The 24,867-nt window shown below is 47.8% G+C and overlaps 1 protein-coding gene across 1 annotated transcript in view; it reads left to right on the top strand.

Moving 5' to 3' along the window:
* ACSF3 (acyl-CoA synthetase family member 3) overlaps positions 1-24,867 on the top strand; it is a 75,976-nt gene that overhangs the window by 31,178 nt on the left and 19,931 nt on the right. The window contains exon 7 of the mRNA XM_085320158.1: positions 11,416-11,542. Within this exon, the coding sequence (XP_085176284.1) occupies positions 11,416-11,542 (127 nt within the window). The remainder of the gene's footprint in view (positions 1-11,415; positions 11,543-24,867) is intronic.

The following is a 24,867-nucleotide window of genomic DNA, read 5'->3' as shown; positions in this document are numbered from 1 at the left end:
GTGTCTCGTTTTATAGAGGTATCCCCAGTATTTTCAGATGAAAATTAAAAACAAAATGGGCTTGTTGCATGTAGTAAGACAGAGTSAATCACTGTCCCAGGAGGAATATTCTCAAACCAGGCATTTTACCATCCTAGAAGCTGGTCGCTGTGTGATGCTTTCTAGCTGCACTGGTAAATGTTTCAGACTTACGCAGTGCTGGTACTATAAAATATTTATCTTACTGAAAACATGGAAAATATATTCCCATCCTCAGAGCTCTGATCTCCCAGGCACACACTTCTCCTAGGTGTTGGCAGCCCAAAGGGAGGAAGGGACAGGTATTTTCTGCCTGCCTGAGCAGAGGGCAGTGGGTATTTGCTTGAAGATCTGGGGGGGGTTGGTGGTGGATAGGTGGAAGGAGGTTTCTCCGAGGGAGCCTTGCAAGCTGGGTTGAAAGCGAAAGCCTGTCCAGTGAGATGACTGTTCGTGAGGGTGTAAAGAGGAAGCCTCCTTCTGTGGGAAGTAATTCTAGGAAGATGGCAGCTTACAGGGCTCATTTACCCTGAGGACRAGTGTAGAGATGACTTCCAGGAGCTGTTCTGCCCCAGTGCAATTGGACACAGTTATAGGATCTTGCACTGGACCCCACTGAGACAGTGGAGCAGCAGTTTTGGAAGGGTGTGAATGTTTCTGACCCGCATGGGCTGTGCTCTTTCACTTACTGCTTTGTAACTGAAACGTCTTCCCAGCCCGAGCTTGAAAGCTGCTAGAATCTCCAACAACATCACTATTTAAAATATATTTAAGCGTTCTAATGCTCTAGTTCTGATGCGTGGCTTAGGTACGTTGTGTTAAGACAGGAGCCAATGATGACCAAGTATTCTGCTAAGAAGAAAAAAAGTTGCTAAATGTGTAGGTATGGATTTGCAATTTCTGAGCCTTCTGCTCTGAGAATCCGGAAGAACAGCCTGGGCATCAGCCACAAAAACGGAGGAGCTGGGTGAGGTGTACTGGAACAAACCTGGAGTTCTGGACAGACAGACATGTCCAGGCACTTTTAACAGAAAAACTGACTACAGAGAACTGATAGTATCAGCGATTCCATTGCTCTCCTGAGGGTGCTGCAGAGAGGAGATCTTACAGTCAGCTTGTCCCTGCTGCTCTTCCAGGACTGACTTTCCAGGCCTCCACTGGTTTGTGCATTGTGGTTTTTTTGCACGCCAGTGGAGTTTCACGCAGTGCCAGACCTGTTCAGAGGAGTGAGGTGGCTGCACTGTTCACTTAGAGTCTGTCTCAAATGTTGTGAGCAAGTACAGTGCTGGGAAAATGCAAGGTATGTGCAAGTGAGGTGTGATATGAGATAGCAAGTGTGTGCAGTCCGTTCCCTGGGCCGGGCTCTGCCAACAGTGGCAGCTCTCAGTTGTGTTGAAGTGTGATGTGGCTTGTTAATGAGAAGCCAGGCAGTACTTGCGTCTTGATAGCATTTAGTATGAAAAGCCCATCTTGCCCTCAGCTGAGGGATTCTCTGGCTATCAGACAGACCTGTACGTGGGAGGAAACACTGTAAGTTCCAGGAGAGGAAATAGCTCTGAAGTACGTGTGTGTCAGCTTTCTGCAGGCTGAGAAGAGGGGTAGGCCCTCGTGATGCCTCTGAAGAAGGAGTGGAGTCTCAGGGGCTGCTGYCACTGAATTGTGCTTTGCCAAAGCACAGCGGCATGGAAGGCAGCATGCGTTCCCGAGGCTAGAGACAGGCGCATGCCAGCCGTGGTGGGCATTCCTGAAAATGAACAGTTATGGACGTACTGGTCAGGATGTGACCAGCTGGCCCAATGAGTCCAGATTCTGGCTGGCCCCAGCAGCTCTCCTGCTTTGTCCCTTTCCTATCCTGATCCAACTTCAGCCTATAGCAGTTTGCTCTTTGTCCTCAGTGCTCCTACAGTTCCTGAATGTCTTTCTTCCTAGCTGTAAAACTGTTGTCTGTTTCTGTGTCCTGCTGCATCCTGCCCTGAGATGSTGGTGCCTCCGTGGTCCTGCAGGTCTCTGTGATGGTAAGCCTTACCTTCAGCACTCCAGTCCCATCTCTGATCAGCAGTCACTGCAGTAGGTGCAGGATGTGCCCTGTGGTGTTGAAGCTTTGCAAGATGCTTCTGGTCAGCAGCAAGCTGCTGACTGGGGGTCAGACTCTTTCTTGGGCCTTGGGAGGAAATTCAAGTTGAGTAACAGCAGTTTGGAAGAGTGCAGAATGATGCTGATGACACTGCCTAGCTCACACAGGGTTGGGGGCTCGGGGTGCTTCAGGCCTTAACTCCTCTGCCCAGGTCTTTGCCCACTGTACAAATCTCATGCTCAGCTCTGTAATTTTCCCTGCAAGTAAGCGTTTTTAGGGTGGGTGATGTGTGGAATATGTTGTTGAAGGCTGCCTGGATTAGATCTGTTGCTTTTCTTTTATCTGGAATATCAGTCCTCAGGTTATCTGGCACAGTCCGKTTTTGGTAAACACATGCTGCATTTTTTCTTGCTTTCCATTTGCCTCTGTCTTTACTTCTTCTTCCAAAAACTTCTTCCAAAGCCTTTTCGGTGTTGAATACTCTAATGATGTATATTCCCATTATGATTTCTCTTCTACTATGTGTCTCTCATCTCCTCAGTATCCTGTTTTGTGTCCAAGTAACTAGAATTTCTCCATTTTGCTGCCCAGGCTTCTTTCTGTACTGTATAAACATTTTAATTGTTCCTTACTGACTACATTGATTTCCTTAGTCTGCTTAGTCAATAATTGTGTTCTCATTGGTATTTGTATCTTCTCTTACTTGCTGTGTGTCCTCTGATGTTTTTGTGGCCATGGCTGTATTTTTTCTTCCTCCTGGTGGTAAAAGCAGAGGCAGAGATTACGTTAGCATCAAGTCCCCTTGCTTCTCAACTGAAAGCTTTTCTTATCAGTAGAAGCAGCCTTGATCCCAGAAGAATATTTTCTTGTGCATTCAAATGGGGTCCATCTGTCAAGAAGAACTCTTTCCATGAGTGCTTCCTTTGGGATAACTACCTGAAACCTTTGTCACAGCACTCAAGCTCTCTATTAATTTCTTTATTATCTTTTCATGCTTTCATTCCCTTTGTAGGAGCAGGAACATTACACTCTGAACTTCCTCCTGCCTTGGGTATCTGTCCTTGGGTCTCCTTCACCAGGAACCTGACAGTCTTGGTTCTTCCAGCATGAGGGCAAGTGGTGGATTCCTCTCTGGTCCCGTCAGAGCTGCTTTTGGTCTTTAGCTCTGTTCTGTAACTTTGTTTGTGATAGCAGAGCCTTCTGCCACCTGATCTACCTAGGAGATTGGGGGATTGCCATTCTGGTGTTGTGAAGCATGGGATGAAAGTCTCCTGCCCACTCCATCACTGGTGTTTGTTTCTACTTGGCTGTTGAACCTCACACCTGAATCCTCCTGATTGCTTGGGTTTGGCCAGCTTGCTCGTGGGTTGCACTCCTGGCTTCCCCCATGATACGCTTCATGGGCCCTACGTCGGGTTGTGGAGATTGTCACTGGGATAGCACATCATGGTGATGTTTGCTGAAGAGCCTTGGTCATGGTGGGGAGACACTGAAGCCCTGAGGCCAGAAGCAAAAGGGGCAGTCTCTGCCCCAGAGAGCTCTCAGGCAAGCACGAGAGGCAAGAGCTGCCTGGGGGCAGGTTAGCACACGGAAWTGATTAGAGAGAGGTTCTTGGGCAGTGCGATCGTCTGCTGTCGCAGCACATCACAGCCTTGCTGACCTCACCTTTTAGGTGAGGTTTGTGAAGAACGAACCAAAGGTGGGACATTAATTGAATCCTTGCCTGGTTCTATGCCTGCCCCAGAGCACAAAATCAGAGCGGGTGTTGTGAGTGCACATCAGGAGCCTTTCTCTAATGAACGGAGCGGAGGGAGTGGGAAGATGTGCTGACATCTCGCCTCGTTTATTATCTTCTGAAGCCTGCAAACAAGAGAGATGAGAACAACAGTGGGGAGAGCTGTTGGCATTTCTGGAATAGTGTTACAGTTTTAATTTATGGTGTTAATATAGATCAAGAAGTTTTGGGTCCATGGAATAACTGCAGGGAGGACTGACCTTTTCCAAACTTGGGTTGTTTTCTGTGGTTCTTTTGGGATCATCTGGAGTTAATCAGTCTGGTAACTTTTGAAAATCAGTTTTGCCTAAAAATATATACGTTCACTTTTGTTTTTGGTGGAATAGCATTTGCTATAAGTAGAGGGTTGGCTTTTTTTGAAAATAAGTTTCAGCATTCCAACACCACTGTGCACCAGCCTTGCTTTTAAATTTATAACCTTCCAAAATGAAAAGTAAATTGATTGTGTTATTCCCAGCCCTTTTATAAAAGTTAACATTACAAAAACAGATGTGAAATGTGGCCTTGTAGATTACAGTCTGGGCTTGGGGTTTTTTCTGTTTGTTTTTTGTTTTTCTTGCTTTCTCTGTGCTGTGTCCCTGAGGAGCAGAAATCTACCTTTTTCCAGCAGGAGGAAAATTGTTCTGAGTCTAAATTGCCTCCTGCTTGCCTTCTGCAGGATGCTGCAGGACACAGGGCTCATAGGAAAGATAATGCTTTTACAAAAACATGCAACTTAGCAGGGAATTTTTAATTATGAATGTGCATGAGAGATCAGATTGCCTGGGAATTCAGTAATGCACTAGCAAGCCTCACACCTCTAGGACATCGGTTCAAATATGACCCAGAGAGACAGTGATTAGAAGGTACTGTCAAGCGGATGATTTAGTCTGCAGCCTCCATTGAGGAGGCAGGTAAACGTGACCTCACTTTCCCTGCCACCCACTGCACTGAGGCCCGGACCTGGGTGCAGCCTGATCCTCTGTCCTGGAAAAGCAGAGTCTGAGCAGAGCCCAGAGCTCCATGATCTTCCTGAGCGGGGGGAGACTTGCAAAACTCAGAGAATCCAGCTTACATGAGGAAGAGAGTGGAGCTGTAGGAGACACTTGCCGTTGCAGGAAGGACAACCCATCCGGTGGCCTGTCTGCTTCAGGGGACAGGTGCCATGGATGGGTCCCTGGGGAGGGAGAGCTGGCAGTTCCCGGTAGCGAACTGCTTGTACAGCTCGCGGGGGGCTGAGCTCTTGGGTGCTACCAGTGTTATGACAAGGCTTTGCTGCATCACTAGTGCTCTCTTGGCTGGGGAGATCTTGAACCAGTAAGTTAGTGGTCTTCTGAGGGACAGGGACATTTCTGGAAGTGCTGTAGGCAGACAAGCTTCTGCAAAAGCATGGTGTAAGTATGGTATAGCATCCATTCTTCTCGCTTCCCTGGCCACTCAAGAGTGCTGTAGTTGATTTGGCTGAACAGGGTAAATGACAGGGAAAATGCAATTTAAATAAAATGTAGGTTCATAAAGCTGAGTCTTGTGGACAAACATCATTCCACAGGCTGCCAGGAATTGAGCTGAGCGGGCAGAAGTGGCCACTAAAATAGAAGCAGCCACTGACTAGTGAGGCTTTGGCAGTGAAGATCTCTTACAGCTCCTCTGGGCAGCATTGGGGACCAAGTGCAAGCTCTCCCTCCTGCAGCATATGGCTAATGACTCTTCTGTGTTTTACCACGCGCAGAGGCTGCTCTGTGGCCACATCTTGCAGCTAGACCCAGGGCTGTGTGCAGGGTAAGAGGTGGGGCAGAGCCCTCTTCAATTTTTGTTGTATTATTTTCCATGCTCTGGTATTTCAGACATCTTATCACTCTATGAAAACTGCTAAAAGAACTCCATTGCCTCTGTAAACCTCACACTTACAAATTACTGCCTTCTATTAGTCACTTAGAAGGCCAGGTTACTTAATTATTTTGATCACAGTAATCACTTATTTACAAGGTGGGGAAAAGTGCCAAGCATTTTTAAGTCGAGCAATGCAGTACTACTGAGAGTGGCAGAGGAGTCAGGATTGCAGAAGCTTTTTTTTTTTTTCTTTTTCTTTTTTTTCCTTTTTTCCTTCCCCACAAATGTAATGATTTTGCTTTTCTTGACTGCATCAGTGACGGCAGAGGGCATAGTGGTATGTTCAGAACACATTGCCCTCAGAAGCCCTCAGGGTTCTCAGGCTGTGAGACCGCTGTTCGGCAGTGCCCTGGGTCTGTGCAGCTGGAGAGGGGCTGGTGCGGGGCTGGTCGGCACGGGGAGGATGTGGGGCGCTGACCCTCCGGGACGGGACACGAGGGCTGCAGGAAGATTGCTGTGCCCTGCCCAGCCTGTGCACATGTGGAGCTGTTTTGGTGGCAGCGATCATGCAGGCAAATCAGGCTGCTGCGGAGTCTAGGCAAGGCCGGCCCAGACCCAAGGATGGAAGCGTAAGTAGAGTAATAGGAAAATCATGCAGGAGACGAGAACGGTGCGATGAGGTGCAGGTTCTTTCATCCGTGTTAAAGGCTTAGAACATTCTTGGTTTAGTGCATAAGGCAGCAGCTCTTTGGAGGTGGATTAAAAATATTACCTCTGCTTCCTGCATGCCATATGTTGGCTCTTTCCCATTGTCCAATGTTATTTCCAGGGTTAAAAGAATCTCCCTTCCCTGCCCTGCTCCCTGCTTCCACTTCATTCCATCCCAGCAAAACTCTGCTCTTCTGCAGATGCACTGCCTTGCCTTCTGCTTCACAAGTGCAGTACGGTCTGTTGTCAGGCTTCTTCCTAAGAGGAGAAATTCAGACCAGCAGCCTCAGAACCTTTGGTACTTGCTCAGGAAAGAGGATTAGATTTGGGGGGGGGGGGGAAGTTTGGTAGATGTCAGTTGTGTTCCACTGAATCATATTCTCAGAGTCCTGGTTCTGTTACCAACCTGGAGAAGGACTTTTTTTTCCCTAAAAGCTTGTCTGTCTTCCTCCCAGCTCTATCAATCTAATAAAAAGTTATTACCCCTCCTTACAAACCTTAGCTTTCAGCTTTCACTGTTTGTCTTCCACATGTTTCTGCTTAGGAAAATCCAGTGGTTCTACTTCCCAGTGAAAGACACATTGCTGTAAGTCTACCTTATAAAAGCTCCTAATTCCATTAAAGTCCATTATAAACTCCTATCCTGCAGTTCCCAGGGGAGAGGGATAGCATATATCAGAGACCGCAAGAAAACAAATGGCCACTTTGAACAAATCACAGGGCTGCTTGCCAAGTGGGGATTCCCAGCTATTTACAAACCACCATTGCTTCCTGCTAATAAAGAGGTAAAATGGAAGCAGTGAAAATATGCATTTTATAATCGCCCAGATTTATTCCTTCAAAGGATTTATTACAACCTTTTATTTTCATGCATGGAAAATGTAATCTTATCTAGTTTGCCGGCTGGCCCAGCTCAGCTTGCTGAATCTGTTTTACAGCAGAAAGCTATCAAACACCAACCTTCCAGGGCACGCTGTGGCCGTGTGTTAAAGTTGCTAGAACGTGGTTAAAGCAGTTGAAACGTGCATTAAAATACGGCACTAGAAGAATAGGATATCTGTGCAATTAGCAACCTGATTCTTTCAGCAGCTGCTTGTAACATAGATCTAGTGTGTCAACAGAGGGTACCTCCGAGACTGGCTGGAGTAAGGAAACAAACAGGCTAGCCACGCTGCCGCCACGAATTCCGGCCTTTGAAGCGTGTTACCAGTGTGCTAGCTTTGGTGTGTATATATATGTATGATTTTAGCAGGGATCAGATGCAAGAGCCTGCAACAAATAAATGCCTTGAACCCTGAATTTTAATTTATTCTGTTTTCAAGCAACACAAGCTGCTGGCACTGGGGTAGTTTGTGTCCTCTTTGCTACACTGGGGAGCAGTGCCAGTGACATTCGGAGTTCAGCAAGCAAAATCCTATTAAGATAACGTCACGGCCTTTCTGTTTTACTGTTTGCAAGCCAGCCATAACATCATTAAATTACACAACAGGGAGGTGCCTGCTGCCAAGGAGCTCTGCTCTAGATAAGATGTGGGTTGAGCCTCTGCCAAAATATGAGTTGATATGACAAGAAATTTGGAGCTTGTTCAAGGTTTGATTCACACAAGTAGCAGCAGCGTGCAGGTAAACAGTGTACCGGATTGTTCCCTGAGGCAGCTCTGCTCCTGCCTGCCCGTCCTTCGGGGCACGGCGAGCGTTTGGTGGGGGGACGCGCAGAATCCGGCACTGCAGCCCGGTGCTGTGCAGTGGGGGGGGGGGGCTGGGCTGAACAGGCTGTGCCTGGAGAGATTTGGAGTAGCCAAATTTACATCCCTTCTTGCTTTCAGCATCGACAAGCAGAAGACAAAATCTGGCAGGATTTGTAGACGAATCTGAGCTGGCTGTTAGCAGRTCCTCGTACTCGCTTACTCTACCACTTCCCCCTTTCCCGTCCTTTTCTGTGGAGCCAAAGGCAGCCTGACCGCTAAAGGGRCTGACTTTGGAGGCTCACGTCAGTAATTAAAATGCCTGCAAGGTGGGGAGGGCATAGACAGTCTGTCATCTCTAGCTGAGATGTACTTCAAGAGTGGATGGAGTCCAGACTGGTCGTGTTGGAAGGTGAATGTGGTGCAGTTCCTGCCCCCCAGGAGAAGTGTTGCTGGCAAGTTTTAAGAACTGTGTTACCTAGCAGGTAAAGCTGAAACCAGGAACGCCACAGTCACTGAATTGCTCAGAGGGGTTGCTTGTTTGTGAGGCCTGGGCCTGGCCAGTAGGAAAACAAGTGAGAAGAAACAGCCTCATTGTAAAGCTACACGTGGCTCCCGCGGCAGCAGTGAAACCCTGCCTCGCTGGCCCCTCTGCAGGCTGCGCTGTCTGGTGGTGACTGCGCCCACCCCAGCGTGTCTCTGGCACGCCTGCCAGGCACAGACAGGCTTTGCACCTCTCGCCCTTGAGCTCTTGCACGCAGGAAGATTTGCTTCTGGGCTCTCGTAGATCCCAKATTTTTTCTGTGCCATCTTGCTTGTGGATTTCGTGGTCTTCACGCTCCCTCTTTGAGATCCCTTGGGGAAAACTCGCCCAGTGCATCCGTATTTTAGTGTTGCTCAGCTTATTCCAGTCATCAGCATTAATGTCCTTTTTATCCTGCARCATCATCTAGGCAGTGGACGTAAGGCACAGCAAGGACTCTAGAGGTACTGTCCAGCTTGCRATACGCTGAGGCGTTTAGTGGAACAGCAGTTCCTTAAAGGCTTATGGGCTGTGTGTGCATAGAGTACTATGTCACTACATCCTCCAAGATGGGACATCAAGAAGAAAYCACTTGAGACAAAAATGGTGCCTTTAAAAGCAGCTTTCTAAGCATTTTCTTTTAGAGAAGCTTTGCTTCCATCAAAAGCTCTGAAGAGATAAAAAACCTGACTTTTGCTGTGATTCTGCCTGATGTTCCAGGATTGCTATTACTGTTTTCCCTCGTGACTGCGTTTCTGGCATTACTAACTTTCAAGGTCCCAGATGCATCTTGTCGGTGTTGCAGCAGCTCAAGTACAAAATGGCTTGGAGATCCTCTTGGAGATCTTCCACTTCTAGCATAACACTGTTTTTGCGCATCTTCCCTGCAAAGGACTTTCTGTTAACATGGTCACATGAGCAAGTACTACGGTTGTGACTCTCCGGTGCCCCATCTCTTACCTTGCTTGCATCCCCATAATTATAGTGCGATGTATGTGTGGGAGCAGTGAGATACCGTGCCATGTCAGGCAAGTCTGTAACCTTCCTGTGATTCTTGAGTTTCCATAACAGCAGGATATTCATTTTGTTGCCATAGAAAACTTGCCCATGCAGGTTTGCAGAATACTGAGTTGTCACTATAACCATTGCCTTCTAGTGAGCCTGAAAGAAGCCACATATGCCTGAGAGCAAATCAGATGGTGTTTCCTACCACCTCCTTGGAAAAAAAAAAAAGTGTTAGATTGACAGTTTTGGAAAGAGAAGTTTTCTATCTATCAACACAGCAGACAGCAGTATGTCACAGTCACAGGAATGTGCTGCTTTCATCTGCCTTCTCTCACTTCGCAACAGGCTGCTTTCCAGACCTGCACGGCCCAGCTGGGAAGAGCAGGAGGACAGTCTCCATCACTGTGGAAATTGCAAACAGGCTAGTACTTGTAGGGCAAGTGGTGTTTGTGCTGTGAACATCAGAACAGGATCCAGAGTCCCAGTGGCTGTGGAACAGCAGTAGCTTTTGGTCTCTAGAAACCCTGGTACTTCTGTGTTTGTGTTTGTGGGAGGACTGGGGAGACCAAAACTGTATCAGGTGGTTAAGCAATTCCCTAAGAAGCCTCAGTTTTGGCTTTCCTTTATTGTTGTTTTATTGCACATCTGTCGGCAGCTATCCCTGGGGCGGTCGGTGGTGTAGGTAGTGTGCTGGGTATCTCTGTGTCTGGGATTGCCTTTGCTGTGCCAGAGCTGCAGCCTTCTGGCAGTCTGCAGAGCTGGCGCTGCTGCCTTCTGCATGGAAAGCAGGGGTTCACGTCGCTTCCAAGCCAAGAGGCAGGTTGCTAGAAGTGCCAAGTGGTGCAGCTGGTGGCYGGTGTCCCCCTCAGTTGTTATTCAAAGAGCCATCCACTAACCCTTTATACTTGCTGCTGTCACTGCTAGATATTCAGGCCTGGATGGCAGGGCACTCTAGGGACAGGACACATAGTTGTTTGGGATGTGCAGGTCTTTCAGGATCCAGCCTCTGTGATCAGCTTTCATTCATCCCCTAAGAGCCTCCACTGTGGGAAAGGGCAGTCTTGCCAAAGAGAGAGGCCCAAAAATAGGGCTCYCTGTGCCATTGGATGCCCTGAACAGGAAGGCAGAAGACTGCAAAGCATGCCGCCTGCTCTGCAAGGTGTGTGCTAAAGCCTTCCCCGCACCCCTCTCCCCAGATTGTGCCTAGGCTCTGGGAGCAGTGAGTGGGGATGGAGAGCTTCTGTGCTCTTGGGGGGAAGGGTTTCCCAAAGGATTTCCTGGGAACAACCTGGAGACTGACAGAGGTTGCTGAGTGCTCAAATGGGAGGACAGCTGTTGTTAAGCCTGCCTGCAGCAGGACACGAGGACAGCATGCGTTGGGACTTGCCATCTAGCAGACAGAAAGGACTGTCCCTCTTCCAAGAGTATTCCCCAACCAGCTGTCTGCGTGTGAGATCTTTCCCCTCCTTTACAAGGAACCAGAAGGTGTGAAACGCTCTGGACTGCTGCTGCGTTCCAGGATGGCAGCTCCTGGGTACAAATAACCCAGATGTATATTTTCAGCACTTTTGAATGTTGCAGGTGTTAATGTGAGCTCTTGTCCACCTAAGGAAAGAGGTCCTGCAGGTGGGCAGGCTGCACTGGGTTTGTAGTGAGAGGCTTTTGAAGGCTAAGAGGGTGTGCGGCTTGAGCCTTGCTTATCCCCAGCAGCGSTGCGGGACGAAGACGGAGGGAAGCGCGGCTGGCCGGGGTGACCGCGTGCTGCCGTTGCCCAGGGTGCATTCACTGTTTGTCTGTTCTAGGTGACGCCGGGCCTGGAAGGCCAAGAAGGGGAACTTTTCGTTAAGGGGCCCTCGGTATTCCGTGAATACTGGAATAGACCCAAAGAAACAAAAGATGCTTTCACGCCCGATGGCTGGTTCAAAACAGGTATGGTAATGGTTTCCCTGCAACACCTGACAGAGGGTGATCCTGTTGGAAGCAAAGAGAGAGTACAGCACCTTCAGTTGTATTCTGCTAATTCTGCCCCTGAGGTTAGCCAGGTGTTGTTTTGGGTTTGCGTTACGGGYGGTGCAGGCCAGGCTTGTTTCCAAAAAACCAGATACTGGTTCAGGTAGGTTCTTTGCTTGTATACTCCAAGGAATGGAGTATATTTGGAGCTGTTTGCTTGTAAATGTAGTACACCAGAACTTGCACATTCTGGGACTTGAACCCTACAACCTCAGCACCTGGAAACCAGTTGTCACTCAACGTAACTTAGGTGGTTGCCACGTTAGTAGAATACTTCCGCTAACCTCGGTAGCTCCGAATCTGACCTGCTTGCCCTCTCTCATTGGCAACGTACTGTTTGAATGGTAGTTCTGTTCTCATCCTCATCGCAACAAACTGGCTGAGTATTTGAAACACAAGACTTGTGTGGTTAAAGCCATGTGTACGGGCAAGCACATATGTGCAGTGGTGGTCTCTGAAGACTTGGGGCTTGGCTCTTGGGGTCACTTGGGAATTTTTCAAGGAACCTTCRTTTTGCAGTCAGAAAACATTAATTCATTGAAAGCTGAACTTGCTGGGGAAGGATCACAACTAGTGTCTTCAGTCTGGGAGTGTTTTGGGAAGAAGGCTTTGAAATTGCTAGAATATTGCTTTTTGATATTTTTAAAAGTAAAAACTGAGTCATCGAAATAGAGAGAGCTTTTTGTTTTGAAACTTAAATTCATTTTGGTTTTGCATGATACATATTAAAATCCAAAGGAAACATTTCTTTTTCTAGGTTTTCATATAGTGAAAATTCTCAAGATTTGCCTTTTCCTTTTGATTGAAGGTGGGAAACGTTTTTGAAATATCAAATATTCTAGGAATGGGAAAACCTCTTGTATTTGGTTCTTTTGCTCTAGCTTCCACCAGAAGATACAGTAGCATTAATACTCACTGCAGCTGGGTCTGTCTTGGAAGATTTTGTCAAATATTTGCACGTAGGAAAAAAAAAGTCCTGTTTTAATCCAGCTCTAATGGTGAACACAATCAAAACTGTCCTTACCTGAAATTGCTGTAGTTGGTGTGGTAAATTCTCAGAACAGACCTCTTAAGGCCAATCTTGCCAGTAATACAGGGTAACAAATTCAAGAGGATACTAGACTGAAGACTTTTCCCAAATGGAATAGACGTGACAGTCCATGAATAAGTTATGTGCTTCGAATTACGCCTAGCGCTCTGCATATAACAGAGTGTGCAGAGCCTGAGCTCGACCTCCGCAGTCAGAGGTTCCTGTCCCCCAGGACAGTTCTGCAATGTGGATTAAATAATAAAATAGCCCTGGGCCCGCAGCGAGTGTGAGAGTGCAGCAGTGCCACAAGATAGCTTGGCCAACCCTGTCCTGAGCGTTCAAGCAGTCGGTTGGTATCTTGGACCGCCTGCCTTCCTGTTAGCTCTGCCGCCGGCAGTGGGCTGCTTGGGCAGAGGGATAAACACAAGCAGCGTATTTGTCTGTCTGTACTGAGCCCAACTGCCTATTAATCTTGTGAGTGCAGRAGGGTGGGATTTCTAATTTGTACCTGACCTTAACACATAAGCAGCTCTGACTTTCCCATTTCCCTCTTTATTATGTGTTAGCAGTACCATCAAGTCAGGAGCGCTGGGCTGGATTTCTGATGCCTTGTTTGTAATCGTCTTATTTATTGACAATCTACGGAGAAGCTGTGCTTTATTATTATTGTTCTTCTGAATCAGATGCAGAGCTGCCCTGCCAGGATTGTCACCGCTGATCCTGCTCCCACGCCGGTACCACGGTCTGGGACTCGAGCGTCAGCAGATAGTGCTGTGTGCAGGGCAATCAGCTTTAAAAATTTTTTAGTCAACACTCCTGATGAATATTTCAGATGCAAAGGAATAGCATGCATTAATTATTGCAAAGAGATGTCTTTAGGAGAAAATGATTTTGAAATTCAGTTTAATTTCATTGTAATGCGCTGCAAACAGGAAGGGAGTATGTGTGTTTAATTGGCTCTCGGGGGTAAGGCCTGGAAGATGGCATGCCTTTGTCACAGGCCATTAGTGATACAGACTGCATAATGAGAGAGTACAATCAGCTCACAGCTGCCGGCTCCTACGGGGAGAGAATGATATTAAATAGAAATCAGTATAAATTAAACTTAACCCTTTCACTAGCTGAGCAAAGCCTTAGAGCCAGAAATAAGGGGGAGAGCAGAGACAACCATGTGGGGTTAGAGACAGGTCGGAGGATGCCTAGAAGACATTCCCAGCAGTAATCCACCATTCTGGCTTCCTCTTTGATATTTTTTGTAGCTGTCTAAGGGGGACGGCAGGCTTTTAATTTTCTTCCTCATTCCATTCCCTACTCTTTGCTTGCCCCCCCCTTTTTTTCTTCTCCTGACTGCTTTCTCCATCTTTTACAGATGTCAGGTAGACAAGGCTATTTTTTTTCCAAGACTCAGTTAGCCGGTTGTGCTGTGAGTGAGACCTGTCGCCCCTTGCTCACCCTGCCTGCCCCTCTGCTTGTGGGGCTGCCTTTGCAAACAGATGCGGCTTTCGCTGTGAGAGCTCAGATCTGTGTGTGATGGAAGAAGCCGCTCAGTACAACCAAGGAGTTTGTACCTTGTAATAGCTGGCTCTTACGGAGTGGGCTTTGGAGGATGAATTAGCCCAAGTTAAGCAGAGGTGGTTAACTTTGGAGTGGAGACTAAACTGGCAGCCTTGCTACTGTCAGTGATACTTGCAAATTGTAGGCAATATTTTTAAGGAGAAGCTGCCGATGTGTACATGGTGCTCTTGAAACCAAAGCGATGTTATTTCTGATTCAGTAGGGCAAACGGTGTTAGTGTCCTTCTCGCTCTCGAAAGAGGTAACCATAGCRTGGCAGTGTGAGAGCCTCACGTGGGTCACTCCCGGGTGACGGGTACATGTTCCTGAAGTGGATGGTGGTGTGATTGGCAGCTGTGGCCAGGTCCCCCCCGTGTGCTTCAAGGACACGGGGAAGTGTGTGCTCAGCTGGAGCAGGAATGAGATCTGGAGAGAGTGAACTTGGAGACAGTGTAAATAACTCCTCAGCTGTAATTTAGCACTTTGCTGATTGTTAATGACAATCCTAAAAACCAGCAGGTCAGCAAATGAAGAATAATTACTGCAAGGGAAAGCACAGAGTGTTGCTCTTACTGCACCTTGTGGTGAATCTGTCCCTAGAAAGGCACTTCCCTTGGTGAGTGAAGGGAGAGGTATCCAGTGGTTGGAGCCTGCTGTAGTATTAAATGCTAAGTGGCATGACCTCTCTGCATGCCAWGTATAAATGCAGAATAGGAAGTGTTTGGGGTTGGTGTGATGCMGTTCTTGCACATAGGCTCTGTGCGCGCTCTTCCTGTGCATTGCTGCAGTCTCACAAGGTGGAGAAGGCAGGTCTCTGCTCAGGGAAAATCTCATAGGAATAGGAAACCCCCTGTGACTCAGTTCTGAATCAGGGAGTGCAAAGTCCTGGTGAGTCAAAGAAATGACATGGCAGCAATCACTTTCCTTTCTGACTGATAGCTCTTTTGTTAAAATCCTTTTTCTGCTATGAAGGTGKCTTCCCCAAGAAAATGACATCATGTTGAGCATTGGGAATGGTCATTCCCCACCAGAATGGAAGGAAAAAATAATGATGCAGACCCTGACCACCGACACCCTTGCATCAGATTGTTGGTGCTGCTCCCTGCTCTGTTACTAGTGCAATCTAGGAAGGGGAAGGAACTTAGTGCAACAACTGCAAATCCCTATTTCCTCCCTCTCTGGACTAGAGGGAAATTCCATGTGTGCATTTTGCAAGAAACTTGTGCAGACATCCCTTTACAAATATGCCCACTTTGTGCCTTCAGTTAGAGGAGGAACAAGTATGTATATGTTATAGAAAAACACAGAGCATAATGCTACTGTGACTTTTTGATGAATTCAAGATCTTGGCTATTTTGAGAAGTATCTGAACTCTTGATGTTGCGTAAATGATTTACTGTTGCTCCCTTCCTCTTTATTTCCTCAGTTTTGCACTATTGTCTATCTCTCTGCATCTCTCATTTCCATTTGAGTGAATTTGATTATTTTTATTGTATTAATGCTGTTGACAGAGCAGCTTAGATCAAAGTTCCCTCCAGCCATTTCCAGGGAGACTGCTGAATATCCACCTGCTGTCATACATCTAAGCAGCACCAAGCCCTAGGAGAATGAGACAAACCCAAAGGAAAAATGCCTACGGCCCTGCCTCTGCTGTCAGTGCAATGCCTTCCCAGCTGTCCAGGGYCCTGCGAGGCTGTAGAGTGAGACAAATTCAGACCAAACTCGCATGCCAGCGAGCAATCGCCAAGCGAATGCCAGGAGCTGGAGGAAAGCAGCAGACAAATACCAGTTTCCAACACTGTAGTCAACCCCCTCCTTGATCTTTATTCATCTCTCTCAGCTTCCTGATGCTCGTGTTGCTCAGGCTCCAGTATTGTCAGATCATGTTATCTTTGTACAGGACGCAGCGATCTCCAGGCAGGCACACTGCTTTGTAGTCATGAGCAAGGGGACGGAGGAGCTGGGTGCGTGATGGAACTGCAAACCCTGCATGGTCCCCAAGTGTTGTCACTTTGCCCGGGTGATTCTTGCACTGCACAGGGCCAAGCAGGGTGCTTTCTCCACAGGAATCTGGCAGTACAGTGACCTGCACAGTGAGGAGTGATAGGATCCGGGAACAACATTCTCCCTGGGGGAAGAGTTCTCCCAGCTTCCATTCACATTTGCCCATACATCCAGAAAATTAGAATCTGGTGTATTYGGGGAGATTTATTTTCAATTACAGGTTAAGGCTGAGACATGAAATAGCACTGAGTTTGAAAGTAGTGCATAAATCCTGCAACAAATCCATGTATCTCAGCTCCATATAATAAGATTTTATTGATTGCTATATTGTATCTGTCAGAATAAAACTCTCTTAATGCATGCATCAGGATGGAGAAGATAGAAAGCTTGTTGGTAGTAGAATTTGATTCAAGGATCAATGCACTTTGATTAATATGTCGTTAAGAAAGTAAGAGTTATTTAACTTGTTTGATACACATTTCAAAATGATGACTCATATCTTTTAAGTTTCTTTTTTTAAGCTGCATTTAAAAAACAACCTTGTAGCTGTTTTTCACACTGGTAAGTTCTGTTTTATCACTGAATTCTTGCTAGATCCCTTTATGCAGGTCACAAAACCACCAGACTTCTATCAACTATGTTTCCTATAATCCCAAAGKCTTCTTACATCTCATTGCTGAAAACATTAGGAGAGCAGGATAGACCTGCTATCTCTATTTCTATTCTGGATGTTCTGTGGTGAAAGAGGAATTCTAGGGGAAAAAAATATCATCTGGCATGAGACATCATCAAGAGAAATGAAAGGCAAGCATCAATTCTGGCAGGCTTTAGGATGCTGCTGAGCCTGGGCAGCAGCAGGCTGTGTGCATGTGCTTGCTGAAGATGTCCTTCTCTCAACTCAGGCCTTTGCACTGTGATCTATGAACTTGGGCACCACRGAAAAGGCTTGCCTTGGTTGAGAGTGTCATGCGCAGCACTGCAATTCAATTTGCTTYTGATAGACATGTCCAGATAGGACATGCCCTTGCTGCAGATGCAAATCTGCAGTCAAATGAAAAAGCCCAGTGACCCTCCTAGGCTAGTTTTGGGACCTCTTGTGACTGTCTCTCCTCTTCAGACTGAGTCCTTCACTGGCAGCAAGAAACAGCCCTAGCTCATAGCCTGAGTTGTTCTAGCTTGAGATCCTGCAAGGGATTGAGCCCAGCCACTGCCTGAGAGCACTAGGACTTTAGGACATGATTCTCATAAGAGTTGTTTAATTGTCTGCAAGACAGTTACAGTTGTTACATGGAGAGAAGTCCCTTCCAGGGACATGTGAACTCCYTTTTCTTCTCTTTTAAAAGAGAGGAGGAGAACCGTTCTGTGGGGTGGACTGCTGGATGCTGGTGCGTGCTTCACAGAGAGATTGCTGTGCACTTCCCTGGTCCACACTTCCCTGGCAGTCTGCTGTCAGGTGCTGGCCYGTGGAAAGAAATGGGCTAGAGAAACCTTTGGTCTGACCCGCTTTGGTTGTCATTATGTTACATTATGCAAGTTGAGCCAACAGTTTGCTTCAGTTTCCWTAGCTGGATAGTTCTCCTGGCACCAGCTTTAGGTGTTTGCCATTCTTGGCCCCTGCTGTCTGGAGGTGTCAACCCCACTGCTTCTGATGAACAAGGAAAAGCTGCCTGTAGTTTTTTGGGCCCAAATGGGATGTAGTGGTTGTAGACGCAGCTTGGGCAGTTCAGCCTTGATCAGACTCAATCAATTCTTCCTCTCAGGCTGGCCTTCCCTATCATGTCGCCAAGGAGAAGGAGCAGGGACACAGCAGTGAGCGGCTTACACCCAGTCTCACCACTAAATCTTTTTCCTTGGCACTTGCCCATCTCCAGAGACAAGCAGGTGTTCCCCTGCCAAGGGAATTGCTTACATTTGTGGGTGTAACACCGACACCTGAAACAGAAAATGCTTTTGCCTGATCAAGGCAGATTATAAATAGAAATGCATCTAATTAGCATTCTAATCTGCAGGTTTTCTGTTTGTTTGCTGTGTCTCTGCTAGTCATAAATTCAGTTAATGCAAATTCTATTTTTAAAAAATTATTCCTTAATTATAATGTGTTGCAGATGATGTGACTTACCAGTTTGGTAAGCCACATCAGATGAAGTGCTGGCTCCCTCTGAGGCTGCGCTGAAGGAACTTCTTTTTAGTCCATCATACTTCAAGCTCATGGGTCAGGCATGATGGCAGCAAGGCATTGTGCAAGGCTCTATCTCCGTTTCTCAGTTATGTGATCAATCATTTGAGCAGAAGAGCAGTAGGAGTTACATATGAGGAAATAAGCTCACCTGCTTTATTTGTTAGTATCTGGTAACTTGGAACCATGTTCCCATGAGTGGAAGGTCACCAAAAACACCCAACCATCCCAAACATATCTCTGTGTGCTACTTTAGGAAGAATACCATACTGAATCCTCGTGTGCCAGGAGCAGAGGCTGCAGGCCCCTACCAGGAGCCTCAAGCCTTCCAGGAAAGTCAGACCAGCAGTAATGTGGGCTTGAGTTTCCACACAGCCCTCATTTAAGAGGTATTTCTATATGAAAAAAATAAAGTTGGCAATGGTATCTAGTATGTTAACCTTGTATAAGGATTCCTTTATAACCTTGTAATGATGTTCTTTACGCACATACACACACAGAGTTCCAACGCTGTGGGGAGAGAATTCACTTTTTCTGCTCCCTGCCTTGGTGTTTATTCTTCCTACCTGATTGATAAGGGTGTGATATTGTCAGATTTACCTGGTGGTTAGAAGTCTTAGGGTCATTAGAATATAATGAAATAAACCCCTCTATTTCCTTCATTGCTTGTGAGAGTGATATTTTCAGCAGTTCAGAGAATGACTTTGGATTTTTGTAGCTGTAAATGAGAGCATTYTTTTTGGCAGAGAACATGTTTACTATTATACAAAGCTCTGCTCTAGTTGTATCAAACGTTGGGTGCCAACAGCTTACTTTTCCTGGAGCCTCCGGTACTTGCAGTCCAATTCTCAGCGGTATGAAGCAGTTACACCCCAGCTGAAAGTCAGTGGGAACAGCAGGTACCTGCATCTCTAAAATCCAGGCTCTTCACTCAGTGTCTGTTTACTTCTCCCCTTCAAGATGTGCCATGGCAGGGCTGTTCTAGCAGCCTGAAGGTGAGAGGGCTTCTTCAGGRAAGGGCTGCTGGGACGCTTCCCTTCCTATCCTAGAGAGGAAAGAAGAGAGTCTTGCCCCCAGCTGCAGCTGGGTTATATTGTAGAGACTTGAAGCTGACCTGTGTAAGCCTATCTGAAGATGTAGCAAGAGAATTGCAAGCTAGCAAGGGGGTTAAGAGAAGAAGTCACTTCTTGCAGGAGAGAGCACAGGATGCGGTAAAGAAATGGGCTGAACAATCATCTTTCTCATGGCGCTTGGCAACCCTGTTGGCTCATTGGCAAGGCTTTCTTTCAAGTGGCTGTATAAATAGCCTGTCTCCTCTAGTGAAAACTTTAAAACCACATAGGGAAGGGTTAGTATCAAGTCATCTGAGTGAAATASCTGAGCAGTCTCACCAAGGACAGGACTGTGGTCCCACTGTAGGTGTCAAAACACCCATTTCCTCATGTCCGKCTGGAACCGGCCCCCAGTGATTTTTATGGGATCTGCGCTTGTGGTTCAGACACCGAGTGTGGTGGAGGTTAGTGTTCGTTGTGTCTTTACTGTAACTCACCCGTGCTGACAGGAGTCTGGAAAGACTCTTCAGCAGGAAGCATGGATGCTGCAGAAAGGTGTCTGCAGCAGGGACTGAAGTAATGAATTTACTGACGGAGAGCTTTGGGATGGGAAAGTTAAGGATTAAGATAGAGACTGGATTTTGAAATGCATCTAATCATCACCGAAAATCCAAAGCAGCATTCAGTGTTTGCAGAGGCCAGGCTAGCAGCTCCAAACGGGAGGTAGCAATCTGCGTGAAGAGCGTTTGTGCTGTGCTCAGTTCCTTGCCAAGCCTGCTGCAGCCTGGCCTCATCCTTCTGAGGCTGCCGTGCCCAGCTCTTGGGATGAAGATTTAGCCATGGGGACAGTCCCAGCTGGAGTTAACCTAATAGTTGGCTCACTCAAAGCTTTTTTAAGAACCTGGTGGCCTGGGGAGACAGAGAGCTGGAGCTGCTCAGCAAGGACACTCAAGCAGTTGCACTGCAGCTTTTGCACTTGATGGTTGTCCTGTGGGTCCACTTTGCAGCTGCCTGCACACACTCATTGCATCCTGACGGGCTGCTTTGCACAGCATCTCTCAACAGGAGCTTCAGCTAAATCAGCATACTGATGGGAAAGGCTGTCATACTGGCTGTGAGGATGCCTGTTCTCTGATCTAAGGGGGCTGTTACGGATTATCTTCAGTCATTATGTCTGACTGTCACAGGGGATGTGCAAGAGAAAAATTGTTAAAATTAGACCTTCCTTCTACCTTTGTCTCTGTGATTTTTCCACCATATTTTACGTTCTCAGCCTTCTCTTCCTCCTTGATTTTTGTGTTTCCTGTTGCTTGAGGCGCTCTGCTGGTGCCCACACAATCTGTTTAGCTTGCTGAACAGTTTTCGGCGCTTGATTTACATAACCCAACATAGCCGTAAGTGGAGCACAGAGCAGGGYAGTGGAATTGCACAAATTGATTACAGCTCGTAGGACAAACCAGGGAGGCAGTGGCCTGATTTTCTTCTTTCCCCAGCACAGGGAAGCGGTGGTTTGTTTTTAACATGTGTAGTCCAAGACCAAGGATGGCTAAGTGGTGACAGTTTTGCTCTGTACTTGTAGTTCAGGCTGACAGTGGTGCCTGAAGAAGGGCTGAGTGTCTCTGGCTTTGGCAGCCCTCCTTCCCACCTCTTCTGTTAGCTGRGACAGATAGCATCGTAGGACGTGATTGCTCCGGGCTCTTTACTTTCAACAGAGTCGTCCCTGTGGGTTTTGCTCGAGACAATTGAGAACATATTTACTCACGACTAATGGTGTTATGTTGTAAGCACGAGTATAGSCTCCTGTATATTTAAGCAAACAGTTTAAGCCAGAAATCTTTCCCCATACTCCACCCTTGCATCCCTTAGTCAACATCCTCCCATTGTTATCCCTACTTTATTTGATAATTCGTCTCATGAGAGACTAGGACAGGTCATTGCGCTGAAAAGGAGAGGTAGTGCTCTCTTTAGCTGAAGTGTAATTGATCCCTCAGCTGTTCTACAGAGGGCRGAAGCCAAAGCAGAGGCTTTTCATCTAATGTTTTTATTATTACAATTATTATTTTTTAGCCATTCACGCATGGTTGCTGTGCTCTTCAAAGTTTCACCAGCAGTATGGCAGCCGTGTTCTGCTGGGCTGCCACACCTTGGAGCRTTTACTTATTTATTAGTCTTTGAGTTTTCTTTTTCATCTTATTGTCTGCAGGGATTTCTTTAAATATTTAAATGCTAATGTGAAAAAAAACGTTTTTCATTTTTACTTACCCATTTTCTTTTCTGGCTTGTCCTCTGGGCAAACCCRTCTGCGGTAACTCTGGCTGCAAGCAGTGGTGGGGGGGGTTCCCGCCGCTCAGCCTACTTGTGTGATATCAGTCACCCGTGAGTTCTTGCTAATGGCGAGTGAACCTACCAAGTCCTGGCTGTCTGGCTTGCAGAAACATTCAAGGTTTGGCTGGTCTATCTGCTGCTTTCCGTTATGGAAATACGGCACCGCTCTGAGCAGGGCGTGCTGCCTCGCTCTGGCACTGGTGGTGGGTTCGCCAGAGCAGGCTGGAGGGAACGGAAAGTCAGACCTGCAGGGATCGTGACCCAGCCGGACAAAGCGGACAGCTTTGGACAGGGTCCATGGGTTAGGTCCAGACTCCACAAACGTCCTACGACCCAAAATTGGAACYGTCTGTCTCGGCTGTCTCGGTAAGGCCTGTTGGTGTGATAGGGCTCTGTGTGCTCAGTTTTTAAGACAACATGACAGGACTCCTTGTCTGACGTGCGAGAGCACGGGAGGGAGGGTGCTGAGTTAGCGCTGCCAGCGCCGCGCTCCCGGGCCCCGCCGGCGCCCAGCTCTGCCGTGCAGCAAGCGCGGCAGAGACCCGAGTGCGCGAGGGGCCAGCTGGGTGGGTTCMTTGCTGTCACACGTGGCGCCATGGAAGAAAAGGGGCAGGGGGCAGCGTGCCTGGGCTCGGATCTCTTCTTCTGCCACTTGTCCTTCTGCSTGTAAAAATGAAGGCGGCGAGGTGAAGGAGTCACTGATCTATCAGCCAAGGTGAGGAGTCACTGCACTCCTCACGTGCCCTGCAGCAAGTCTCAGACTTCCCCTAGCTGGCAGCGGTGCGGGGAGAGCACAGCTCGGGAGTACTGCTTGGAAATCAGAACTGCCTTATCTGCAGCTTCTGCCCCCCAGGTACTTGGAGATGCTGCTGGTGTTTCCTGCGCAGCTGCATCACCGCTTCCCCCGGCTCTGCCGCGCCGCCGGGGAGGAGCACCTTATTAGCGCGGCTCTTTGTGAGATGCCCTTGAGTGATTTTTTTCCAGGTGTAAATGCCAGGGGAGGCTGTACCAGTGCTTCACGTTCTTTCATCTCGGCAGGGTTTTGCCCTTTCTCCCAGCGTGGCTCTGACAGCAGGCTCAGCTCTGCTGCGGGTGGAATACAAACCAACCTCCCTGTTCAGAGCATGACAGGAATTCATTCCAGGCTGGGGCTTTTTTTCTAGGTTTCTTTTTTTCCCTCATGCTGGATGCTTCAGGGGTCTCTGGAGAAGTTTTGGGAGTGGAGATCGGTTGCTTAACCCCTTCTCTTSTGGGAGCAGGCAGCTCCACTGCAGACCCACCAGCTCTGGCATGTGGGGTGGACTGCAAAGCAGATGCAAGCTGCAATGCAATTCCCATCACCTGACAGAGTCGGAGGGAGAGGAACCGGCACATGGAGATATCTGCATCCGTACATCTCCTGCAACGAGCCATTAGGGCAGTCAGAGGGTCTGTTCTCTGCTCGCTGAGCACACAGCGGCTGCCATTAGTGCTAATGGGAGTTAGGCACGCGCACTGAGAGGAAAGGATGCCCCTGAGCTACAAATCTACTTGGCAATTTTATTATGTAAATAAATGGTGCTTGCACATACACCTGCTGCTGCTGCTGCTCGTGGTGATGTTCGTGGCAAGATACGTAAACAAACAGCGATTCCCTTCTAATAGATTTATTTCCTTTCTTGTGAGCCATTAAATTACCTCCAGATTTCATGCAGGTACAAATCTGTAGCAGTGCTGAAATCTCGCTCTGCCTTGCTGGACTGTGGCCCACAAAGCATGACAGCCACCTATTACTCTCAGATGTTGTTTGAGGAAGGCAGATTAGCAACTGGCATCATCCTCGGCGTATCAGTTTCTTTGGATGTCCCCACCTCCCTCCGGGGCTTCTGCTGCTGCAAGGCCAGGTCCTCATTGCAAAGAGGGGGAGAGCAGACCTCCCAGGACTGGGCTGAGCTAGGTGAAGGCGAAGCCCCATCTGGGAAAGCAGACTCCTCATTCAGCTCTTGCCATCTGAATAGAGGGCAAAACTCTCCTTTCTTCAGATGCGTTGAAGCAGAGCTTCAGAAATTGCTCTGGGCCTTATGAAGGCTCTGGATTTCGCTTGAAAATCCTTTCCCCCTCTCCCCAGCATCAATACCAGGGTCTGTTGGGCTCTCTAATGCCAGGCAGTTATTGATAGGACCTACAAGGAGAGCAGCCAGCTTCTCCAACGGCTGGTTCTCAACCACAGAAGCGTATCTCCTAGCTGCAGTTGTTGTGCCGCTCTTTCCTCTCCTGCACTCCCGTGGGTATGTTGGCGTCCCTTGGCAGGGAGATGGATAGCAGATAGGTACAGCAGCTGCCAGTGAGAGTGCGAGGGCGCTCGGTGCCAGCATCCGCGCTGCCTCCCGGCTGTAAATTCCATGGCATCCCCCAGGGCTTCTGGTTCGGGAAGTGCAATGCCGGCACAGTCCCCCTGCGGAGATCTTGTCCCCGGCGGCTCTGCTGGGAAGGGTTGAGTCCTCGTGGAAAGGCTTTTCCACTTCACCATCCGCTTTCACAGGCAGAATCCAAGCAAATGGGAGCCCTGGAAGTTACTGGGGAGGGGAGATGGTTTCCTCATGAATAATTGGTGCATTATTAATATGCCTGTGTTTTTAAAGAAGTTTCAGACTCTCCCTCTCTGTCTCTGCCCCTCAGCAGCCTTTGATGCTTTATTAATGATTGCAGTGGAAACCAGTCAGACACTACCCTCGATACACTGAAACGAGAATGGTGCCGTTGAGCAGACTGACTTGTCGTGCAAAGGCGGCTCGTTTGTTTGTGGTCCTTGTGTTCAGCGAGCACGGGGAAGGCAGTTGCTATTCCAGGAAAGCAGGTGGGTCTAAGGGGCCCTGACTGGCCCCGAACAGCCACTCCGAGGCAGCGCTCTGCTGTTGCACCAGGCTCCCGAGGCAGCAGCAAGCTGCGCCCTGGGAGTTTAGCAGGTTTGACAGGCTGCACAGGGTGGGAAAATACATACRGAAAGCAGGAGTTAAAGATTTAAACTTTACACCCTGGTTCAGTACTAACAAGAAAATTTTCAGGGCTTCTTATAACTCAAAAGAGGATCTAAAAACTTGAGGGAAGGATAGGATTAGGTGTTG

Source organism: Rhea americana, unplaced genomic scaffold, assembly GCF_003343005.1.
Source record: "Rhea americana isolate MKP2758 unplaced genomic scaffold, rheAme1 scaffold_612, whole genome shotgun sequence".
NCBI lineage: Eukaryota > Metazoa > Chordata > Aves > Rheiformes > Rheidae > Rhea > Rhea americana.
Note: the sequence above shows the minus strand (reverse complement) of the source record. Positions and strands in the feature narration are given on the sequence as shown.